The following is a 20,706-nucleotide window of genomic DNA, read 5'->3' on the forward strand; positions in this document are numbered from 1 at the left end:
ACATTATTTATCAAATAATGAAATCAATTCTTCGTTCGACATGAATTCCTCGTGATGATAGTCAGATTTTTCAAGGTCTTCCTGTTCTCAATGACAGTCAGTTTGGAGAATTTTGAAGACTTTAAACACTAAAAGAGAAAGTTATTCTTGATCAGAAGGCGAAACAAGTAAAAAGGTTCAAGGATAGCGATCTTCTCCTTTAAATCCTGATCACTCCACCGTCTCTTTGAACTATTCCGAATCATGACAAAAATTTTAATGTGTTATTTAGAACTAAGAGCTTCTTTTGCAACCAACGGAAATTTGGCTTTATTTCTAACGGTGTAGAAAACAGTAAAGCCAAATTCATCAAATTTAAATACAAGATTATCATAAATTCATAGTCTGGAGCGAACGTTGCAACGTGTGTGTTTGTAAAGAGTAGTTACAATTTTCAAAGAAATACCACAGTTTGAAATTCAAGATGATTTTAATTTCGACATTTTCTTTAAAACTGTATGCTGTTTATTATGTTTCAAATAAGTATGAAATGGTTACAATCATTTCAAACAATTACGCATTTTTTCCATAACCTTTGTTACAAGTTGTGTTTATAACTTCAAAAACGTGAACTATTTGAGTTAGAGTCGATCTTTAAATTTATTACAGTAATACCTTAAAGTTACCCGATAGGTGGGACTGACGAAATGCGCGTAAGTCGGAGTTTAACTTAAATAGAAACAAAGCTTGAAAAGACCAAAGGTTTCTAAACACTTTATAAGGTATTTTATCCATCCTTCCAGCATGTCTCTGGGGTGTAACGGTAGCACACTCTACGCGTATTCGAGAGGTCCAGGCTCGAGTCCCGACGAGGGCAATTCACATTTTTTACATCTCTAGCTTCCAAAAAAAGTTAACGACTTTACAACTTATTTGAAAGAGAAACATGTAATAAAGAATGTAGTTTTCATACATATTAACATAAAGTAATATTAAATTGATTTTTTAAATAAAACTGAGTTATGCCGATGGTTTCATAAAATTTAAAAATTCCTCTGACGACTTAATTCGTAAGTGTAAGAAAGAAAAGATTAAAAAAAAGTATTAGCCTTCGCTTTTTCAACAATAAAGAATAAAAAAGTTGACTACACTCAGTATATAAACATAAGAACAACTTTGGCAAGATCTATGAATACAGTTATAATTTAAGTGTTGTTTTTGAAGATGGGTGGGGAGTTTAAGAGTACTTACCATAAATTATTATGCTTTGATGCATATTATTTATTTAAAGCTATTTCCAATGTACAGAGTGTAACGTTTTGTTTGTTTGAATTTCCTGATTTACTGACAATTTCAAATGCAAATTAATTAATGTATAACGAGCTTGAAGGAATTGGACGTTTGGTCCACTATATCTGGTGATCCGGTAAGAAAAATAGTTTACCACACAAAAAGGTACAAAAACTGAATGATAAATTCAGAAAAAAAAATAACTTCTTATATCTAATAAAAGAAGTAAATAATAAATCTAAATTTAAAATGATATTAAAATTTAATTGCAATTATTATTGGGTATATTTATTAAATTTGTTCATTATTTATCATGTCTTTCCAAAATGTCTGCCAAATCCATTGGCTGAGTCCAGATATTACCTAATTAAGGTTTTGAATAGCGAACCATTTCAGCAATGAATTTACCAGTTTCGGTATCTATAGGCTCCATGTTTCTCAACATTTTCCTCCTATCTAAATTTTGTCCATGAGCAGAATAACCAGACTTTCGAATTTTTCATATGGTACCAACTGTAGATTTGTATAAATTGTGTTTATGGCAGATATGGTTTGTCTTCATCCGTTTTCTATTTTTCATTTCGCATTATCTTCAGTACAAAAAATTTAAGTTTATAGCTCGCTGTGTATATGCATATTTGACACAAGAACGGAGTGCAGAAACTTGAGTCAAGGAATATGTGAGAGTTTTGCTCTTTTGGAAAAGAGGAAAAGTGGATCTACGCATCTTATCCAATGTCCAGTGAGAACACGATCATTTCTTCCTAGATATATATAGCTGCAACGCTACGATTCAATTAACCTTTATAAAGTATATCCCATGTCTTGCAAAAAACCTGAAGAATGAAAAATCCCTTTTCGGAGATAGAATTTAAAAAGGATTTATACTCAAACAAAGCAAACCATTATTGATAAAATATTTTCATTGCCTAAAAGAAAAATCAAACTGTCAAACAAGCGGATAAGATACGCAGCTTGATCTTTCTTGGAATAGCGAAATTTTCAAAATTTCCATCATGGCCTTCAAAAGAGTTCTGCCTTGTAGCTCAGTCAAAGAACTTGGAAGGAAATCAGAAAACCTATTCACGTTTCGGCTCAGTGTTCATGTGCACTTATGGTGTTTTAAGATATGCTTACTGTATCGTTTCTCTCGTAGAATTCTGTGTAACACCTATTTTGCATAGCCTTTATTTAAAACAGAGAGAAAAGTGGAAATAAAGATCAGAGAAAAGTAACGTAAAAGTGTTTTCCTTTATACATAGAATGCGGATCCTAATATCCTAAATGGTGGATGATTTTAACGGTTAGCAGATTTTTCGCTAAAACCCTCCTCAAATTTTGAAAGAAGCATGAAAAATATAAAAAAGGGTTTCAATCAATAATTCAATGTCTCAATCAATTTGATATAAAAATTTTAAGTAAGATTTATTGTTGTTGTCTTGTCCGTAATACATGGAACAATGTTTGCCAAAGCCAACTCCGAAGAGAAGTAAGTAACATTTATTTTGAAAATTTTAATACACTTTGAAAAATAATATCAAGTCCAAACAGTCTATCATTCTGAGTACATTTGTGCACGGAATTAACACTAGATTGTCCAAGAAAGTCATTTTGACAATTTCATATCAAGTATACTCTCAAATCGACAATTTATCATGTATTTTTATGATACCATGTGACGGTAATCGGAAAAAAAAAAAAAAATGAAAACTTATTTCAATACAGAACCGAACTGGTCATATAAGAAATTTACACAATTCAATAATAAGAGTCATTTGATTATTTAAAATTTTCCAAGCAGTCAAAATGACTGCTTTTGGGCAATATAAGTATAGCACATATATATACCGGAAATGAAAGAAGGGGGTAATTACAATTATTAATAAACGCATTTATATGTTGTACAAAAAATCACAAAATTCTAAAAAATTGTGTCATTATATACATAATTGTTTTTCTAATTGAAATTAAAAAGCAGTCAAAATGACTTTCTTGGACAATCTAGTGTTAATTCCGTGCACAAATGTACTCAGAATGATAGACTGTTTGGACTTGATATTATTTTTCAAAGTGTATTAAAATTTTCAAAATAAATGTTACTTACTTCTCTTCGGAGTTGGCTTTGGCAAACATTGTTCCATGTATTACGGACAAGACAACAACAATAAATCTTACTTAAAATTTTTATATCAAATTGATTGAGACATTGAATTATTGATTGAAACCCTTTTTTATATTTTTCATGCTTCTTTCAAAATTTGAGGAGGGTTTTAGCGAAAAATCTGCTAACCGTTAAAATCATCCACCATTTAGGATATTAGGATCCGCATTCTATGTATAAAGGAAAACACTTTTACGTTACTTTTCTCTGATCTTTATTTCCACTTTTCTCTCTGTTTTAAATAAAGGCTATGCAAAATAGGTGTTACACAGAATTCTACGAGAGAAACGATACAGTAAGCATATCTTAAAACACCATAAGTGCACATGAACACTGAGCCGAAACGTGAATAGGTTTTCTGATTTCCTTCCAAGTTCTTTGACTGAGCTACAAGGCAGAACTCTTTTGAAGGCCATGATGGAAATTTTGAAAATTTCGCTATTCCAAGAAAGATCAAGCTGCGTATCTTATCCGCTTGTTTGACAGTTTGATTTTTCTTTTAGGCAATGAAAATATTTTATCAATAATGGTTTGCTTTGTTTGAGTATAAATCCTTTTTAAATTCTATCTCCGAAAAGGGATTTTTCATTCTTCAGGTTTTTTGCAAGACATGGGATATACTTTATAAAGGTTAATTGAATCGTAGCGTTGCAGCTATATATATCTAGGAAGAAATGATCGTGTTCTCACTGGACATTGGATAAGATGCGTAGATCCACTTTTCCTCTTTTCCAAAAGAGCAAAACTCTCACATATTCCTTGACTCAAGTTTCTGCACTCCGTTCTTGTGTCAAATATGCATTTACACAGCGAGCTATAAACTTAAATTTTTTGTACTGAAGATAATGCGAAATGAAAAATAGAAAACGGATGAAGACAAACCATATCTGCCATAAACACAATTTATACAAATCTACAGTTGGTACCATATGAAAAATTCGAAAGTCTGGTTATTCTGCTCATGGACAAAATTTAGATAGGAGGAAAATGTTGAGAAACATGGAGCCTATAGATACCGAAACTGGTAAATTCATTGCTGAAATGGTTCGCTATTCAAAACCTTAATTAGGTAATATCTGGACTCAGCCAATGGATTTGGCAGACATTTTGGAAAGACATGATAAATAATGAACAAATTTAATAAATATACCCAATAATAATTGCAATTAAATTTTAATATCATTTTAAATTTAGATTTATTATTTACTTCTTTTATTAGATATAAGAAGTTATTTTTTTTTCTGAATTTATCATTCAGTTTTTGTACCTTTTTGTGTGGTAAACTATTTTTCTTACCGGATCACCAGATATAGTGGACCAAACGTCCAATTCCTTCAAGCTCGTTATACATTAATTAATTTGCATTTGAAATTGTCAGTAAATCAGGAAATTCAAACAAACAAAACGTTACACTCTGTACATTGGAAATAGCTTTAAATAAATAATATGCATCAAAGCATAATAATTTATGGTAAGTACTCTTAAACTCCCCACCCATCTTCAAAAACAACACTTAAATTATAACTGTATTCATAGATCTTGCCAAAGTTGTTCTTATGTTTATATACTGAGTGTAGTCAACTTTTTTATTCTTTATTGTTGAAAAAGCGAAGGCTAATACTTTTTTTTAATCTTTTCTTTCTTACACTTACGAATTAAGTCGTCAGAGGAATTTTTAAATTTTATGAAACCATCGGCATAACTCAGTTTTATTTAAAAAATCAATTTAATATTACTTTATGTTAATATGTATGAAAACTACATTCTTTATTACATGTTTCTCTTTCAAATAAGTTGTAAAGTCGTTAACTTTTTTTGGAAGCTAGAGATGTAAAAAATGTGAATTGCCCTCGTCGGGACTCGAGCCTGGACCTCTCGAATACGCGTAGAGTGTGCTACCGTTACACCCCAGAGACATGCTGGAAGGATGGATAAAATACCTTATAAAGTGTTTAGAAACCTTTGGTCTTTTCAAGCTTTGTTTCTATTTAAGTTAAACTCCGACTTACGCGCATTTCGTCAGTCCCACCTATCGGGTAACTTTAAGGTATTACTGTAATAAATTTAAAGATCGACTCTAACTCAAATAGTTCACGTTTTTGAAGTTATAAACACAACTTGTAACAAAGGTTATGGAAAAAATGCGTAATTGTTTGAAATGATTGTAACCATTTCATACTTATTTGAAACATAATAAACAGCATACAGTTTTAAAGAAAATGTCGAAATTAAAATCATCTTGAATTTCAAACTGTGGTATTTCTTTGAAAATTGTAACTACTCTTTACAAACACACACGTTGCAACGTTCGCTCCAGACTATGAATTTATGATAATCTTGTATTTAAATTTGATGAATTTGGCTTTACTGTTTTCTACACCGTTAGAAATAAAGCCAAATTTCCGTTGGTTGCAAAAGAAGCTCTTAGTTCTAAATAACACATTAAAATTTTTGTCATGATTCGGAATAGTTCAAAGAGACGGTGGAGTGATCAGGATTTAAAGGAGAAGATCGCTATCCTTGAACCTTTTTACTTGTTTCGCCTTCTGATCAAGAATAACTTTCTCTTTTAGTGTTTAAAGTCTTCAAAATTCTCCAAACTGACTGTCATTGAGAACAGGAAGACCTTGAAAAATCTGACTATCATCACGAGGAATTCATGTCGAACGAAGAATTGATTTCATTATTTGATAAATAATGTTTGTAATCAGTTCCTAATACAGATGCTGTAGTCCAAAAGTATACCCACTTTTATTACAAACCGTCAATCAGCATAGGGACCCTCCGCCTTTGTGTAAGTCTATTGATGTTCTCTACACAATGCTCGGGAAAGTAAACGAAAATTTTTGCATAGTTATGCCCTTATATTGTAAGGATCTTAAGTTTTACTAACGTTTATTTTATTTTAAATCTTTACTATCACTTCTTATTTTCTACTTCCGGCCAGAATTATAAGCGTGAAGGTATTTATGCAAAGTTTGTCTGGCGAACGCCAAGTATTTAAGTTGTGGCTTTTTGCCAAGCGGGGGAGAGGAAGCAGTGAGTCGAAGCAGGCCGCTTACCTTAGAAGTTTTACGCAGTTGCTTGTTGCCTTCCAGGCCAGAGGTTTTAATCCTCTTGATAAATTGTAAACGTATTGTAGTGTTCACAGTTCTCTGTACTACATACGGCTGCCTGTTAATATAAGGCCAATCTTCCACGTTTATTATTTTAAAGTTTAAATTAGAGTTTAGTTCTATTTTTATATTTTTACGTTAGACCCCAAGTAGCGGGTCTGTGTATTCCGAAGTACGGAAGTTATTGTAAATAGAGAAAAATAAAGGGTTTTATATACCCTTCTTGTGTATCCTGTCTACTTCCCACAATTAGTGAACATAGCTTTAGTAAGCTCTCTGTTCCGAGTCAGGTCCTTGCATGTTTCCGAAGAAGGTAAGAAGGAACATTGACCCTGATAATATAACGTTGCCCTCAACTTAAAAAGTTTGCTGTTTCCAAACCAAAAATCTGCATAAAAGTGCCGGCGTCTTTATACGGGTCATCTATGTGAAAGTTTCTGATTTAGCGATTATTGGCAGATACGCATCACGATACTTAAATCTTCATGATGAGACATAATTATAAACTATTACTGACGAGTCCATCCGTAAATTAGTTGGTTTCTTATCCACTAGGCTGTTGATATTTTATCTACTATCAGTACACCAAACTCTGGTAGTTCGTCGAAATCTAGGCAATTGAGATATTTGCAGTATGAAATTCTGTGATTTTCTAATGTATAGCATAAATATGATATTCTTCATAGGGCAGTATATAAGGTATTTCTCCCGCCTTCCTAGCGTGCCTTCGTGGTGTAGTGGTTCTGCACCACGAAGTATGGTATTCCAGAGGTGCGTGGTTCGATTCCCGGCGAAGGCGTTTGCTATTTTTCATCTTTCCTGCTTCCAAAAATACCTAGTATCTCTACAGTGGCGCCCGAACTAAAAGGGTGTTGGATGATGATTGTCCACACCCAGGATTTGGCGATTGGGTCCTCTAAAAACCCCAGTCGTCTTTTAAAAGGGGAAAGTATTTCTCCCACCTTCCTAGCGTGCCTTCGTGGTGTAGTGGTCTGCACACTGAGCCAGTATTCAGAGGTTCGTGGTTCGATTCCCGGCGAAGGCGTTTGCTCATTTTTCCTCTCTCCTGCTTCCAATTAACCTAATATGTCTACAAGTTATCTTTCGATCTGTTTAGCCATAATAAGTAATGCTACATAATCCAGATAACAAACAAACTTTCGCCATCTAGTTAGTTTAGAGTTTATAAAATATAGGTTCTCTGTCAACTAACTGGTACCTGTTTTCTCATTTCCCAAATGTCAGATGGAGAATTAACAGATACTCAGAGAAATACGCATAGTCTATCGGTAGAAATTAATGAAATGAATGTCTTTCAGTACTGTCGATTACATTTTGTAAGGATTATGTTAATTTTATTAACAGTTAAATTTTGAGTTAAAGCTCCTTTCCTGTCAAATTCTTAACTTCAACTTACTACTTCCGGCCAGAACGTAGTTTTGGAATTTTTCTGAATACTTAATGAGGAGGAGCGGTATTTAAACCGCGAAGTTACTTACAGAGCGTGAGAGAATCAGAGTTTCTGATCTACGCGCGTCTGCCTTTTGGCCACTCTCTCTCTCAAAGCTGTTATTACGCTCGGCCGTACTCAGGCCCTTGATAAGCTTCGTAGTCAAATAGAGTTAAGGTGCCAACTCGATTTGAATCTTGATAGCTTCGGCTATATTTCTTTAGTTAATCTTAGTTTTAGTTTAATTCTTAGTCTCTTCAGTTCAAGTCCAAGTGTCGGCTTTGATTGTACACTCCAAGACGGAGTTTTGTTAAATCTTATTGGAATAATAAAGGGTTAGTTATCCTTCCATCTTGTTGTTTCTTGTCACACGAACTTAAGCGATTATTCGCTAACTAGTTCTTAAGATTCGTCACTTTCTACAGCAACTGAGAATTACAATAGTGAAAATCTTACAATTTATTTTTCAAACTTCTTTTTAAAAGCACCTGATAAATAAAGAACGCGGTCTTCCAGAAGATAGTATAAAAAAATCCCTACGCCCCATTAGCATTTCTAATATCAGTTTTACTGAATTCCCGTAGCACGATATAACATCTGCATTAACGAACATTAAAGACAAAGAACATGACAGATCTCTGACTGTTGAGCAAGAAATGTATATATATTTGCTTTCAATTCCTCACGAGTCCAATTCTAAGTTTCATCAGTGCCTTCGTGGTGTAGTGGTTCTGCACACTGGGCCGGTCTTCCAGAGGTCCGTGGTTCGATTCCCGGCAAAGGCGGTTGCTAATTTTGGGCCCACCAGCGGCCAAGCGGTACAGTCGCTGAACACTGGTAGTTCGGTCCGAGGTTCGAATCCCGCGAACGGGCTGGCTGCATGGGCGTTTTCGTGGTTTTCCCCATGTGTAACGTGTATACGAGCCAGTTTCCCTTAGAAAGTCCTCCACGAAGGCATCCCTAACCTTAGGCAGATAGCCTTAGTGTGCTTTGCCAAAATTAAATAAAACCTGAGTTTCATCATTACCCCAACTTTATTTGCTTTGACTTAAAATAATCCCCCATTTACGTCGCCATCGCTAGTTCCAGAGTCATAGGAAAGAAATTTTGGGGCATTTGTGGCGTACTTGGATGGAATTTTCTTCATGGGTATCGGTAATCATTTATAAAGTGGGAGGAAAGTGAACGTTTTAAAATGTATAAAAAGTTTTTTCTCATCCAAGTTAAAATGAAGGCCTTTGAAGATAATGATTCGAAAGAGTGCTCACTAGCAACAATCAGGAAAGTAATAAAAAGCATGCAAATCAACCAAGGAAACCCCTTGTGCAAGCTAAAAAGCCTGTTTTAGGGGAAAAGAAAACGTCAGTAGTCCAGATTTCAACACCGTATTTTACAATCTTCAAAAATTTTTCTTATAGCAACAAGTCCATTCAGTTTCTTAACTGTTGTCTAGTTTAAGTACCACAGTATATGAGTATTAATAATTTTGCATCTCAAATGTTTGTTATAAATTTTAATTCTGTTTATATTTTAAAAAATTAATGCAAATAAATATGGCCCTTTTTTTTTTCGATAGAAGTTAATTCTCAATTACCTTTTTATTTTAACGTTGTGCACACCGAACTATTTTCTTCGACTTGCCTCGATATATACGAACGAATTACTGATTAACTTTATTATTACTCTAACCACCACAGCTCGAAAGATTTATCATTCATGCAAGCACGCGATGACGAACTGGTTTGAAAATGGCAAAATACACGACGGCTATCTCTTAAATGAAAGCATGTCTTCGCGGTTGGCTTTATAAGAAAAACCCTCTCGTATTCACGTTACACATGAGAAAAACCATCAAAACCAAAAATGCAGCCATGACAGTTGGCCTATTCTCTTGGATTCAAATGACCAACCGACAATCTTTAACCTCTGGGCCCCTGATGAGGCTCTTGCGACGATGAAGTTATGGAGTAATATGCTGTTATGTAGACGGACTATAATTCTGTAGATGATGTAAGGGTTCATTAATTTCATTGCAGAAAAATATTGAATGGACTGCATTAATTATTTGAAAATAATGAGCTTAAAAATAATTCTATACCAAACATTCAGGAACTTTTCCGCTCAAATAAAGGAGCATCAGAGTTCTTCATGCACACAATGCTTCAAACTCATATTTATGTTATAGTTGATATGAATGCTTTTATTGTGAAGTTTCTCTGCACTTCTCTACATGAACCTTATCATGTGCTAATAATAAAATTATATAACAAGATATAAATTGTAACCGCCTATGTATTTAATACATTAAAATTTTATTTAAACAATGAAGACTCGTTTATTAGATGACAAAAGTGGGTAGTGCTACTTTTGTTTAAAAACGGGAATGAAATATAATGAATCTTTTCGTCGCAATCTCTTTGATAAGATGATCGCCACCAAAAATGACCAATATTTCTGAGAACTCACGTAAATATTGATATTGAACATTATCTTTCCGAGGTGAACACATCCACAGAAGTCTAAAGTCATCTGGCACCTTGTGTGGTCGTCTTAGGGAGAGCTGAGTTTATTTTTAGCCCAGAAGAGCTATTATCGCCATGTATTATATTTAAAGAAACTAAATAATGAAGAATCTGCATTACTGTATGTATGTTTCACACACTGTGAAAAATTAGCGGTACCCAGAATCATCAAATATTGAATAACATAGTCCTCCACCGTACATGGAGACCTGGAAGCCTGAATTTGAAATTTTTTTTAATTGTCTATTTTATATTTTGTAAAACTTTAACGAATTTTTTATTTAAAAACTCAACGATTTTAAAGAGGGCAGTGGCAAACTGTAGGGAATAAAACATTTTTATCTTTAGCGCGCGAGACTGTCTATCGGAAATTATAAAGATACTAGCGGGCAAGCCCGCCAGCTGAGCGGGCTGAAGCCCGCTTATCATTGTTCGTTTTTAAAAGATATCCTATGTTAAATTTGGCCGGTATTGAAAAGTTGAACCGAACTACCATTTTTTAGCGGCATTCCGCGGGCTTCCCCCGCTTTTTTCACCTATGCATCCAGAACTTACCGCATACACTATACATATGCGGAAAATCACGAAAACACCCATGCTTCCAGCCCTTTCGCGGGTATTCGAAATTTGGACCGAAATACCAGTGTTCAGCGCTTTTGGGCGGGAGCCCGCCCAAAACAGTGTTCACGTGTGCATGCAAAAGATACTGCGTACACCGTACACATGCGTAAAATCACGAAAACACCCCTCCAGCCAGCCCGCTGCCGATTCGAAAGTTGGACCGAAATACAATTTTTCAGCGATTTTGCGCGTGCTGTGCCCGCTTTATTCACGTATGCATGCTGAAGATGGTGCATAAACGATACATATGCGTAAAATCACGAAAACAAACATGGAGCCTGCCTGTTCGCCGGTATTCGAAAGTTGGACCGAATTACCAGTGTTATGTGGCTTTGCGCGGGCTCTGCCCGCTTTATTCCCATATACACCCAGAAGATACTCCATACACTATACACATGCGTAAAATCACGAAAACACCCATGGAGCCAGCCAGTTCGTCGGGATTCGAAATTACCGCATTACCAGAACCGCATTACCAGTATTCTGTGCCCGCTTTATTCACGTATGCATCCATGAGATACTTTATAAACGATACACATGCGAGCAATCACGAAAACACCCATGCAGCCAGCCCGCTCGCCGAGATTCGAAAGTTTGAGCGAACTACCAGTGTTCAGCGGTTTTACCCGGTATCCGCGCGCTGTATTCACGTATGCATCCAAATTTTATATACAGTACCCCGGAATTCGAAAGTAGGACCGAAATACCAGTGTTCAGCGATTTTGTGGAGCGGGCTGCGTCCGCTTTATACACATAAGCATGGAGAGGATACTGCATAAACGATACACATGAGTTAAAGCAAGAAAACACCCGGGGAGCCAGCTCGTTCGCCGACACCGAAAGTATGATCGAACTACCAGCGTTAACAGGTTTTGAGCAGGCTGCGCCCACTTTTATCACATATGCATCCAGAAATCACTTTATACACTATACACATGCGGAAAATCAGGAAAACACCCATGCAGCCAGCCCGCTCGCAGAGATTCGAATGTTTGACCGAACTACCAGTGTTCAGCGGTTTTACCCGGTATCCGCGCGCTGTATTCACGTATGCGACCAAATTTTATGTACAGTACCCCGGAATTCGAAAGTTGGACCGAACTACCAGTGTTCTGTAGTTTTGCGCGGGCTGCTCCCGCTTTATTCAAGTATGCATGCAGAAGATACCGCATACACGTTACACATGCGAAAAATCCCGAAAACACACATTGAGCCAACACGGTCGCTTGGATTCGAAAGTTGGACCGAACTACCAGTAATCAGAGGTTTTGAGCGAATTTCGGCCGCTTTATTCACTTATGCATCCAGAAGATGCTGCGTACACGAGGCACATGCGTAAAATCACGCAAACACCCATGGACCCAGCCCGTTCGCCGGGATTCGAAATTAGGACCGAACTACCAGAGTTCAGCTTTATTCATTTATGCATCCAGAAGACACTGCATACACAACAGATATGCGTAAAATCACAAAAAACATGAGTGTAGCCTGCCTGCTCACCGGGATTCGAAAGTTACCGTATACCATCTCAAAGGAGCAAAGAAAAATCTTTAATCTAAAAAAAAAAAAAAAAAAAAAGTGTGAATTTAATTTTTATTGGTGCGAACTTATTTAAAATATCATTTGCATTAAAAGATAATATCTAAATTAAGTGCACGTATCTAATAACATAAAAAAATATATTATTCCAAAAAATCAAATTTATTATTAAAAAAATAACAACATATTTTTAAAAAATAGCTTTTTCAGATTTTTTAATTAATATCCCAGCTGATTAAAGTTGTACAACTTCAAGAACGTCATCATTTAAATTTAATGTAATATAATAACTTTTATTCAATATCAATAAAAGAATTAACGTGACAATCATCCTAACCTGAAATTAAAAAAAAATTGTGAAAAGCAGCTGTTTATTTAAAATGCCTACATTAACGAAATATTTTTAAAATACAGTTAGGTAACATGCAATCGCGTGCTTTATTCAACTTTAGAATATAACCTTGATTTGTATCGAGCCATATACAAGCTGTGGAAGAAATATCACGACCGATAACTTTTAAACTAGCATATCACTCGCGACAAAATTATTGGCCAAAAAACAACTCTAGTTGGTACTATTAGAGGAAAACAAACTAGAACTACCCAAATCAGCAGACAAACAAAGGATAACATACCTCGTTTTTCCACTCTGCTACATAAATCAAGAATTGTGTTCCTACAATATACACTCTTAAACAAAAAAAAAAAAAAAAAAAAAAAAAGCGACACACCACAACGATATAAAGCAGATTGGACACAAATTGATATGCATACATGTTTCGACGGAAAATGCAACATTTTACATTTTGGCTGCGAATGAATGAACGGTTGTCGCTACAGCGCATCTGATCTTGGCAACTGGCAGGATATTTAAGAGGAGAAATTACGATTCCAGATCATAAATTCTTCACGAATTTCATTCCGTGTACTCTGGTAGACAGTAACTATGCCTCGCATACAGGTGCGCGAACGATATGCGCAGATGTCAGAATTTGAGAGAGGTCGTGTAGTTGGGCTCAAAGAAGCCGGTTGGTCTTATCGGCGAATAGCTCGGCATTTGAGCAGGAGCGATGCCACTGTTAGACGATATTGGCAGGAATGGGTGAACCATGGCCGCACACAGTGTCAAGAAGGAAGCGGTAGGTCTAGAGAAACGACAAATCGTGAAAACCGAGCAATCGTCAGAGCGGCATTCACAGCCCCAGATGCATCATTATCATCGATTGTACGTGCAACTAGTGCTTCCGTGACCACAAAGACTATTCATAGACGGCTCACAGAAAGGGGGCTGAGGTCACGCCGCCCCTTGCGCCGACTGTCTTTGACCTCTGTACAACATCAACCCCGTTTGCAGTAGTGTCGGGCTAATTCGCACTGGAATGTCACTGACTGGAATAGAATAGTCTTCATTGATTGTCCCAATTTGAACTGAGCCCCGATAACCAGTGAAGGCGAGTCTGTAGTCGCCCCAACCGGACTGTCCTCCGGCAGACCAGGAGTGATGGTCTGGGGGGCCATTTCATTTCATAGTAGGACCCCTTTGGTTGTCACCCGTCACAACCTTACAGCACAGCAGTACGTCGACGAAGTTCTAAGGCCCGTTGTGTTGCCCTTCATGTCACGCCACCGGCTCGGGATGTTGACGATCTAACGCGCCAGTTGGACAGAATTTGGTACGATATCCCTGAGGAGGACATTCACAACCTCTATCAATAGATGTCAAGCCTAATAACTGCTTGCATAAAGGTCAGAGGTGGACAAACGCGTTACTGATTTTTTCACTTTGTGAAGCTCTATCACTTCAATTAAATCATCCAATTTTTCTCAAACTGTAATCATTTGTTTTTCTGTACATGTACATCACATTTACCGAATTTCGTCCCATTCGGATAACTCCACAAAATTTGGAGTTGATATGACTGATCAAATGGCCAGAAAATATAAAGTAAAAGCTAGTTCTCGTAGATGGCCCCTCCAAATATTTTTCAATATTTTAGGTTTGTCTGCTATAAATGCTTGGATCCTTTACAAAGAAACGACAGGAATACAAATACAACGAGGAAAGTTCTTGTTTCAATTAGCAGAACAGCTTTCCACTGAATACAGAGCTGCAAGACAAAAAAAGTCATCAGAATATCCCACAAAGATCAACTGCAACATCATCAAATGCAACCCATTCTAAAAAACGCAAAATTTGTTCCACTTTCATTTGGAAAAAAGATTTCCACTTTCATGTGCAATAACTTACAAATAGTAATGCATGAATTATTTTTTTCCAAGTGAAGTAATTTTTTTATTGTTAATAATTACTAATGACTTGTTATATAACTGTAAATAATATAAAAAATGTTAAAAATTAATTTTAAACAAATTTCTTTACACATTAGTTATTCTTTCACAATGCAGTCATTTTGACTGCTTATTAGGCAATATAGGTATGTACTAAGTTTCAGTCTTTCTAGTGTTAAGCATTTTACACATTTAAAATATAAGCACTGCTTTACCAGTTAAAACATTGTATGCTTAGCAGTTATAGAATAATTCTTCATAAATGCAGTGCAGGACGGTGGCATTAAGCTAGTGTCTTCAGAAGCCTAAAGATTTATTTTTCTATATAATACTACATACATGTCTGTAGATGTTTCGCTCTAATGAAACGTATACATGGATGTCCAAAGAAAATTTTCAAGAAGGAGAGAAAGCTTGGAAGCTAGTAATTACATCAGTAACTTTATTTTATTATTTATTTTGGAGAGTTCACAAGTAAATTATAAAATATAGTATTGTAACAATGGGGAAACACAAATACACTATATATGCATTAATGCAAAAACACATTTTTCTCTCAAATGTTTTTTCCCTCCCTCTATGGATACCCATAAATATGCATTTCGAATTCTGTATTGTGACATATTCCTTTTCAATCAAAAATCAACTTTGTATCGTCTTTTATATCACTGTAGGAAAATCGAATTTTCTTCACATTTGTAGATAAGTTTATTAATCTTTAATTTTGAAAAAATGTATACGTGCACTTTTAGGTTGCCTTTTTAAAGAGTGTCTTCCTTTAATATGCATGAAAATTACGATTTAAAACTTTCAAATACTCAATGCTGATAATTTTTTCAATCATAAACTTTTCAGTTTTTACGATAAACCATTTGGAAAAGGGACAATGTAATGCAAATTTCGCCATTTAATCATATCTGTCACAGATTAAACTAGTTAACCGCTTAATTACTTCCAAGCAATATATGCAGCATTTATTCAGAACTAGATAAATAAAGCAAAAATTAATAAAAGTATGGCTAATTATTCCCTGAATAAACACAATTTTATTAAATTTTATAACTGAATTTAAATTATGATTTAAAGTTTTTTTAAGATATCAGAATGCCACAAATGGAATTTATAAAAAGATATTTCCTCTTCCTCTCATAACTCTGTAATTGCTGTAAATAAGCAATACAAGATTTCGATAATGCATAACGCGTTAAAATAAAAATAAATCAAATCAAATCAAAATTCTCCGCCTTAAGGGCAATAACTCAAAACAGCTATGTTTAAATGCATAAAATGCAATACATTGCCGATTGTCATAGCTGATGCCAGAAACTTCTGTCAGAATAAAGAACGTGTGCTAGAAGAAAAGGCATGCTTTTCCACTATATTAATATTATATCTAGATGGAATAATGTCTTTTAATTTCCTATAATACAACCTACATTATTATTGAGTCTGATTAAATTAGGTTTACCTTTTAATGGGAAAGATACTTATTACGAAAAAGTAATGAACTTAGCATAATTCGCAAGAACATTAGGTCTATTTACACTAAGTCTAGCGATGCGTCTGTGTCTAATTTAAGAAACGTGATAATGTCTAAGAAGAGTGTATTTATGATGCTCGCATTAAATTTTACCTTTTGTAAGCTTCATACGATAAAAAAAAAGTATTTAAAAAATATTTCTGCTTTCAAAAGAAAACGTCGTCAATAGAAAATGCTCTTAAAAGCTCGAATCTTTTTTTCTTTAGGTAGATAACACTATAAAGTAAGATTTATGAAATAATTTTTTTTCGTTACGATATTCTTATTGCAATTCTTAACCTTCTGTTTTTTAGTTCGCGTGTAAGTTTATTGCTATTTAAGGAATGGAATATATCAAGCACACTGATATCCAATTAGTACTTTCTGAAATCTAGGAATCTGATTTTAAGCCGCTTTGACAAAATGGCAAATAATACCATATTTTTTTTCATATAACTTTGTCAGATAGAGTTGGATTCCTTTGTTTGTTTAAAAAATATGGCAATGTATGAGTTCCTAATTTAAGGAATCGGAATTTGATGAAGGAAACTAGCTCGTATTCATGTTCCACATGAAGAAAAACCCAACTAATTCACTGGGATTCGAACTAAGGTCGAATAACCGGTGCAGATTGTTTTATTGCCTATCCCACTGGTGAATCAAGAAATTCCAAAGTGAAATAATTTTTTGCTGTTAATGTCAAATTGTACAATTTTAGTTTGTTTTGGATACTGTCATTCCTTGAAACTTCATATCTTAGCTGCTTTTGGATAAAGGAAATATTCAGTTTTTTAAGTAAGTAATCATATCAAGTAAAAACCATTCAACCGGTCTCAATTTCAGATTCATTTTCGCATGCGCTTATTTTTTTTTCATTCACTTTTCAGTTATACGATTCATGATGGAATCATTAATGGGCCCTGACGGTCCCGCGTTGGCCACCAGCGGTTTAAGAAGATGGGTGCAGTCTGAATTTGAAAGTTGCAAGTGAAACGATAACGAGCAATATATAAATTGCTAATTTACGATGATTGTGAGGTTTTTATAATTCCTGATATTCCATAACCAGTGTTAAACGCACGTCCATCTTACAAATTACCCTACGTACGAAGTCTCAGCTATGAAAACAATATCATTCTTTGTTTCGTAAAGTTCGATTCTAATGTAGTTTCTAATGTAATTAAACTTTTTTATTGTGTATACTAAGCAAGATAACCCTCTCTTCTTCTTTCTGAGTAGCATACCAAGTGATGTGTGCCGTAACTACGGTTACTCCCGAAGAGGAGGTTCGTCTGGCTGCGAGACTCGGCACTGCCACCACACCCTCTTGGCCTGGGACCCAGCCTCCCCGGACACCGGGACCTTCTTTGACCTCTTTGAGTATTCCTGTTGCTGCAACTGCCACCACGCCCCGGCACAAAGCAGCCGACCACAGGTCATCGGATGAGGGGGGATACATCGAACTTGTGAAGCAACCATCGGTATTCATTCAGCATTTGAAATCCAGTAGATGAAATTTGAATATGAAAAAAAGATTTTCCGTATTATTTTCATTTCCGTATCAAATAGATACTGCACAATGTTATTATAATGTTATAAATTTATTACAATGTTACTATATATCTATTGCAATTTTTATGTCTAAATTTAATACTCTCTAAATGGAATTTGAAGTTAAGTAAAATAGTAATGAAAATTGGTGGAATTAAATTATTTCATATAATTAGATTAGGTGAATAATACAAGTTTGCATATAGCGCAAAATAAGTAATTCTACAATTAGATCGTACATTTATTCTAGAAACCAAATTGCAGGTCTCTGATTACATGTCAAGTATATGCTTTCCCTGATAAAATAAATTAGCGAGCTAATTCTGCGATTATTTTTTTCCCTTTCTCATTTTTGCCATCTTATCTATGTTGCAAATTTCGAATATGTTAAGGTTTGTATTCCTTTATTTTTATTCACTTTTTACTGATATGAACTCCTTCAAGCATATATTTTGCCCTTACTACAAACGCATTATTTTCGTCCAAAGTTTTATCATTTTTCTAATCCATAACGTCCTCACACTTTAATATTTGCACCTGCGCTTTTAATCTATCGCTGATCCTAAATTAAGCAATAGCCTTCAACATACTTAGAATTAAGTTAATTATTTTTAATTGCTATTATTCAGTCAGTTAGTAAGTTTTGAAGTGCTGAAAACGAATAAATTTCTTAATATAATAACAGAGAAAATTATTTTGAACGGAAAGTCCTCAAGAAAATTTCAACAAAATAGTTTTATTTTCAATCATTTATAAAGCACCTTTTAATGAAGTTTTTAATGAAGTTAGGTTCACTTCCAAAGTTTACCTTTTTCGGAGACTAGCACATTTTCCCCTAAAAGGATTTCGAGAATCATTCGCATTTGATGCAGAACTTCGTAGTCCATGCATGATTCATCAGTGGCAATCACTTGGTTCATTTTACTGTGGAAGATGTTAGCTGCCCTGATGATCAGGGAGACTAATAACCCATTCTTTTCCCTTTGCTCTTCAATCCGTTGAAGGAGAACCTTATGATCATTTCCTTGATCAAACAAAATCTGTTCCACATCTTGGAGTTCCGCTCTTACTTGCCATAGAGCTGCTTCCGAGTCCTTGATGGCAGATCTCTGTTCATTCGGAGACTTGATGTCTTCCTCTTCTTCTAGTTCCACCGCTTCTCGTTTGAGAGATTGCAGCTTTCTGCCGTACAGATAGCCCAGAGACCTAGCCTTAGTCTCGGAAAAGGTTTGCGTCTCATGCTCAAATTCCAAAGTCTTTTTCAAGTTCTTCAGGTTTCGACTACGCTCCTGGGCTTTCAGTAATCCCAGCGAGGCCCGTTCGCACTGGCTTCGGAGCCGAACATTCTCTTTTAGTTGATTCTTGGCATAGACGGGGAGGTGAAGCTCAAAGATCTCATCGCAAGATTTTTTTATAGAATCTGACAAGCAAAAGAATGTCCTTTTATTATTCAAGAAATCGCTCAAAATATTTAATTCGTCTTCTTTCATTCTGACCTTAAAATTTGCATTATTTTCTTCCAGAGCTTCTTCTAAGTGTTTAAGTTTGGCTCTTTGGCTGTTGCGCTTGAGCTTCAGCTCTTCCATCCGAGATAGTTTCCCTAAAATAAAAATGCTTGTGAAAACACTGAATATACTTATACTTTAAATAGTTAAGGATTTTTGCCTTTTTTACTAGTGTATAGCAGAACTTACTAAAGGGGAAAGAAAAGAAAAACTACCCGCATTACTCATTCTGATCTTTCTGGGGGCGAAACTAAGAATAAAAATACCGATTACTTTGAAAATTCATCCATCGATCTCATTTAACTCAATTTTTTTTTTTTTTTTTAAACTGAAGTATGGTAAACTGTTAAGTTACCATACTTTCTAAAAAAAAGAATATGTTTCATTTTATAAACTTCTTCTCTTTACTATTAGAAACTAGCATGCAAAATATTATTGTAAGGAACTTTCTCCTTCCTTACCGCATGTTCTTTGTGCTGTAATCGAAAGGCACGGCCGGCTAGCATCAAGAAGTCTGGAGTTCGAGTCCCGGCAAAGGCCCTGCTTATTTTTTATGCTTTTTGCTGCGAAATAAACCTAAGGAAATTACATGTGGCATCCGAATTAAAATATGGTGGACTATTCTTCAGCGCTACCAGGATTTGGCGACTACGTTCCCTCCTCTCAATCTTTAAGTGGAGGATAACGTAAGGGATTTTCTCCTCTCTTCCCGTTAATCTTCGGAGTGTAATTGCAAAGCAAGTCCAACTAGCATCGGGAGGTCCGGAATTCTATTGCGGAGAGGCCACTCTTGTTTTTTCATGCTTCTGCTTCTGCGATTAGCATGTCCAGCTAGCAAATGGTAATCTCTGTCTCGAACGCACAGTTCACTTTTCATGTTTCTCAATCTGAAGATCCCAGTAATCTCTAAAGTAGCGTCCGAACTTAAGTGTGATGTACAATAACTCATCATATTTTAGTTTTGGAACTACATTTTAATTGACCTGAGCTTGATCGACAGGGTCTCATACTTCTCCACCGCCGCCCTTTAAAAGGGAAAAATGTAAAGAATTACCGGATTCCTCCGTGTATATTCTCATGTTGTAAATAATTAACACGTCCATATGGCAACTGGAAGGTGAGTGGTTCGAAACTTGGCGAAGGCGTAGTTGGCTTTTCACGCTT

At 35.3% G+C, this 20,706-nt stretch overlaps 2 protein-coding genes across 3 annotated transcripts in view; one reads left to right on the plus strand and one right to left on the minus strand.

Moving 5' to 3' along the window:
- Nucleotides 1-18,182, plus strand: part of LOC118179387 (uncharacterized) — a 54,173-nt gene extending 35,991 nt beyond the window's left edge. The window contains exon 5 of the mRNA XM_085820140.1: nucleotides 17,726-18,182. Coding sequence (XP_085676266.1) covers nucleotides 17,726-17,933 — 208 coding nt within the window. The 3' untranslated portion in view covers nucleotides 17,934-18,182. The remainder of the gene's footprint in view (nucleotides 1-17,725) is intronic.
- A 508-nt stretch (nucleotides 18,183-18,690) lies between these two features.
- Nucleotides 18,691-20,706, minus strand: part of LOC118204402 (uncharacterized) — a 39,182-nt gene continuing 37,166 nt past the window's right edge. For both annotated transcript variants that reach the window (XM_035376730.2, XM_035376729.2), the window contains exon 3: nucleotides 18,691-19,637. In XM_035376730.2, the coding sequence (XP_035232621.2) occupies nucleotides 18,829-19,637 (809 nt within the window). In that variant the 3' untranslated portion in view covers nucleotides 18,691-18,828. The remainder of the gene's footprint in view (nucleotides 19,638-20,706) is intronic.

The sequence above is a fragment of the Stegodyphus dumicola genome, chromosome 7 (assembly GCF_044657685.1).
Source record: "Stegodyphus dumicola isolate Sdum_Otavi_A_Nest chromosome 7, ASM4465768v1".
NCBI lineage: Eukaryota > Metazoa > Arthropoda > Arachnida > Araneae > Eresidae > Stegodyphus > Stegodyphus dumicola.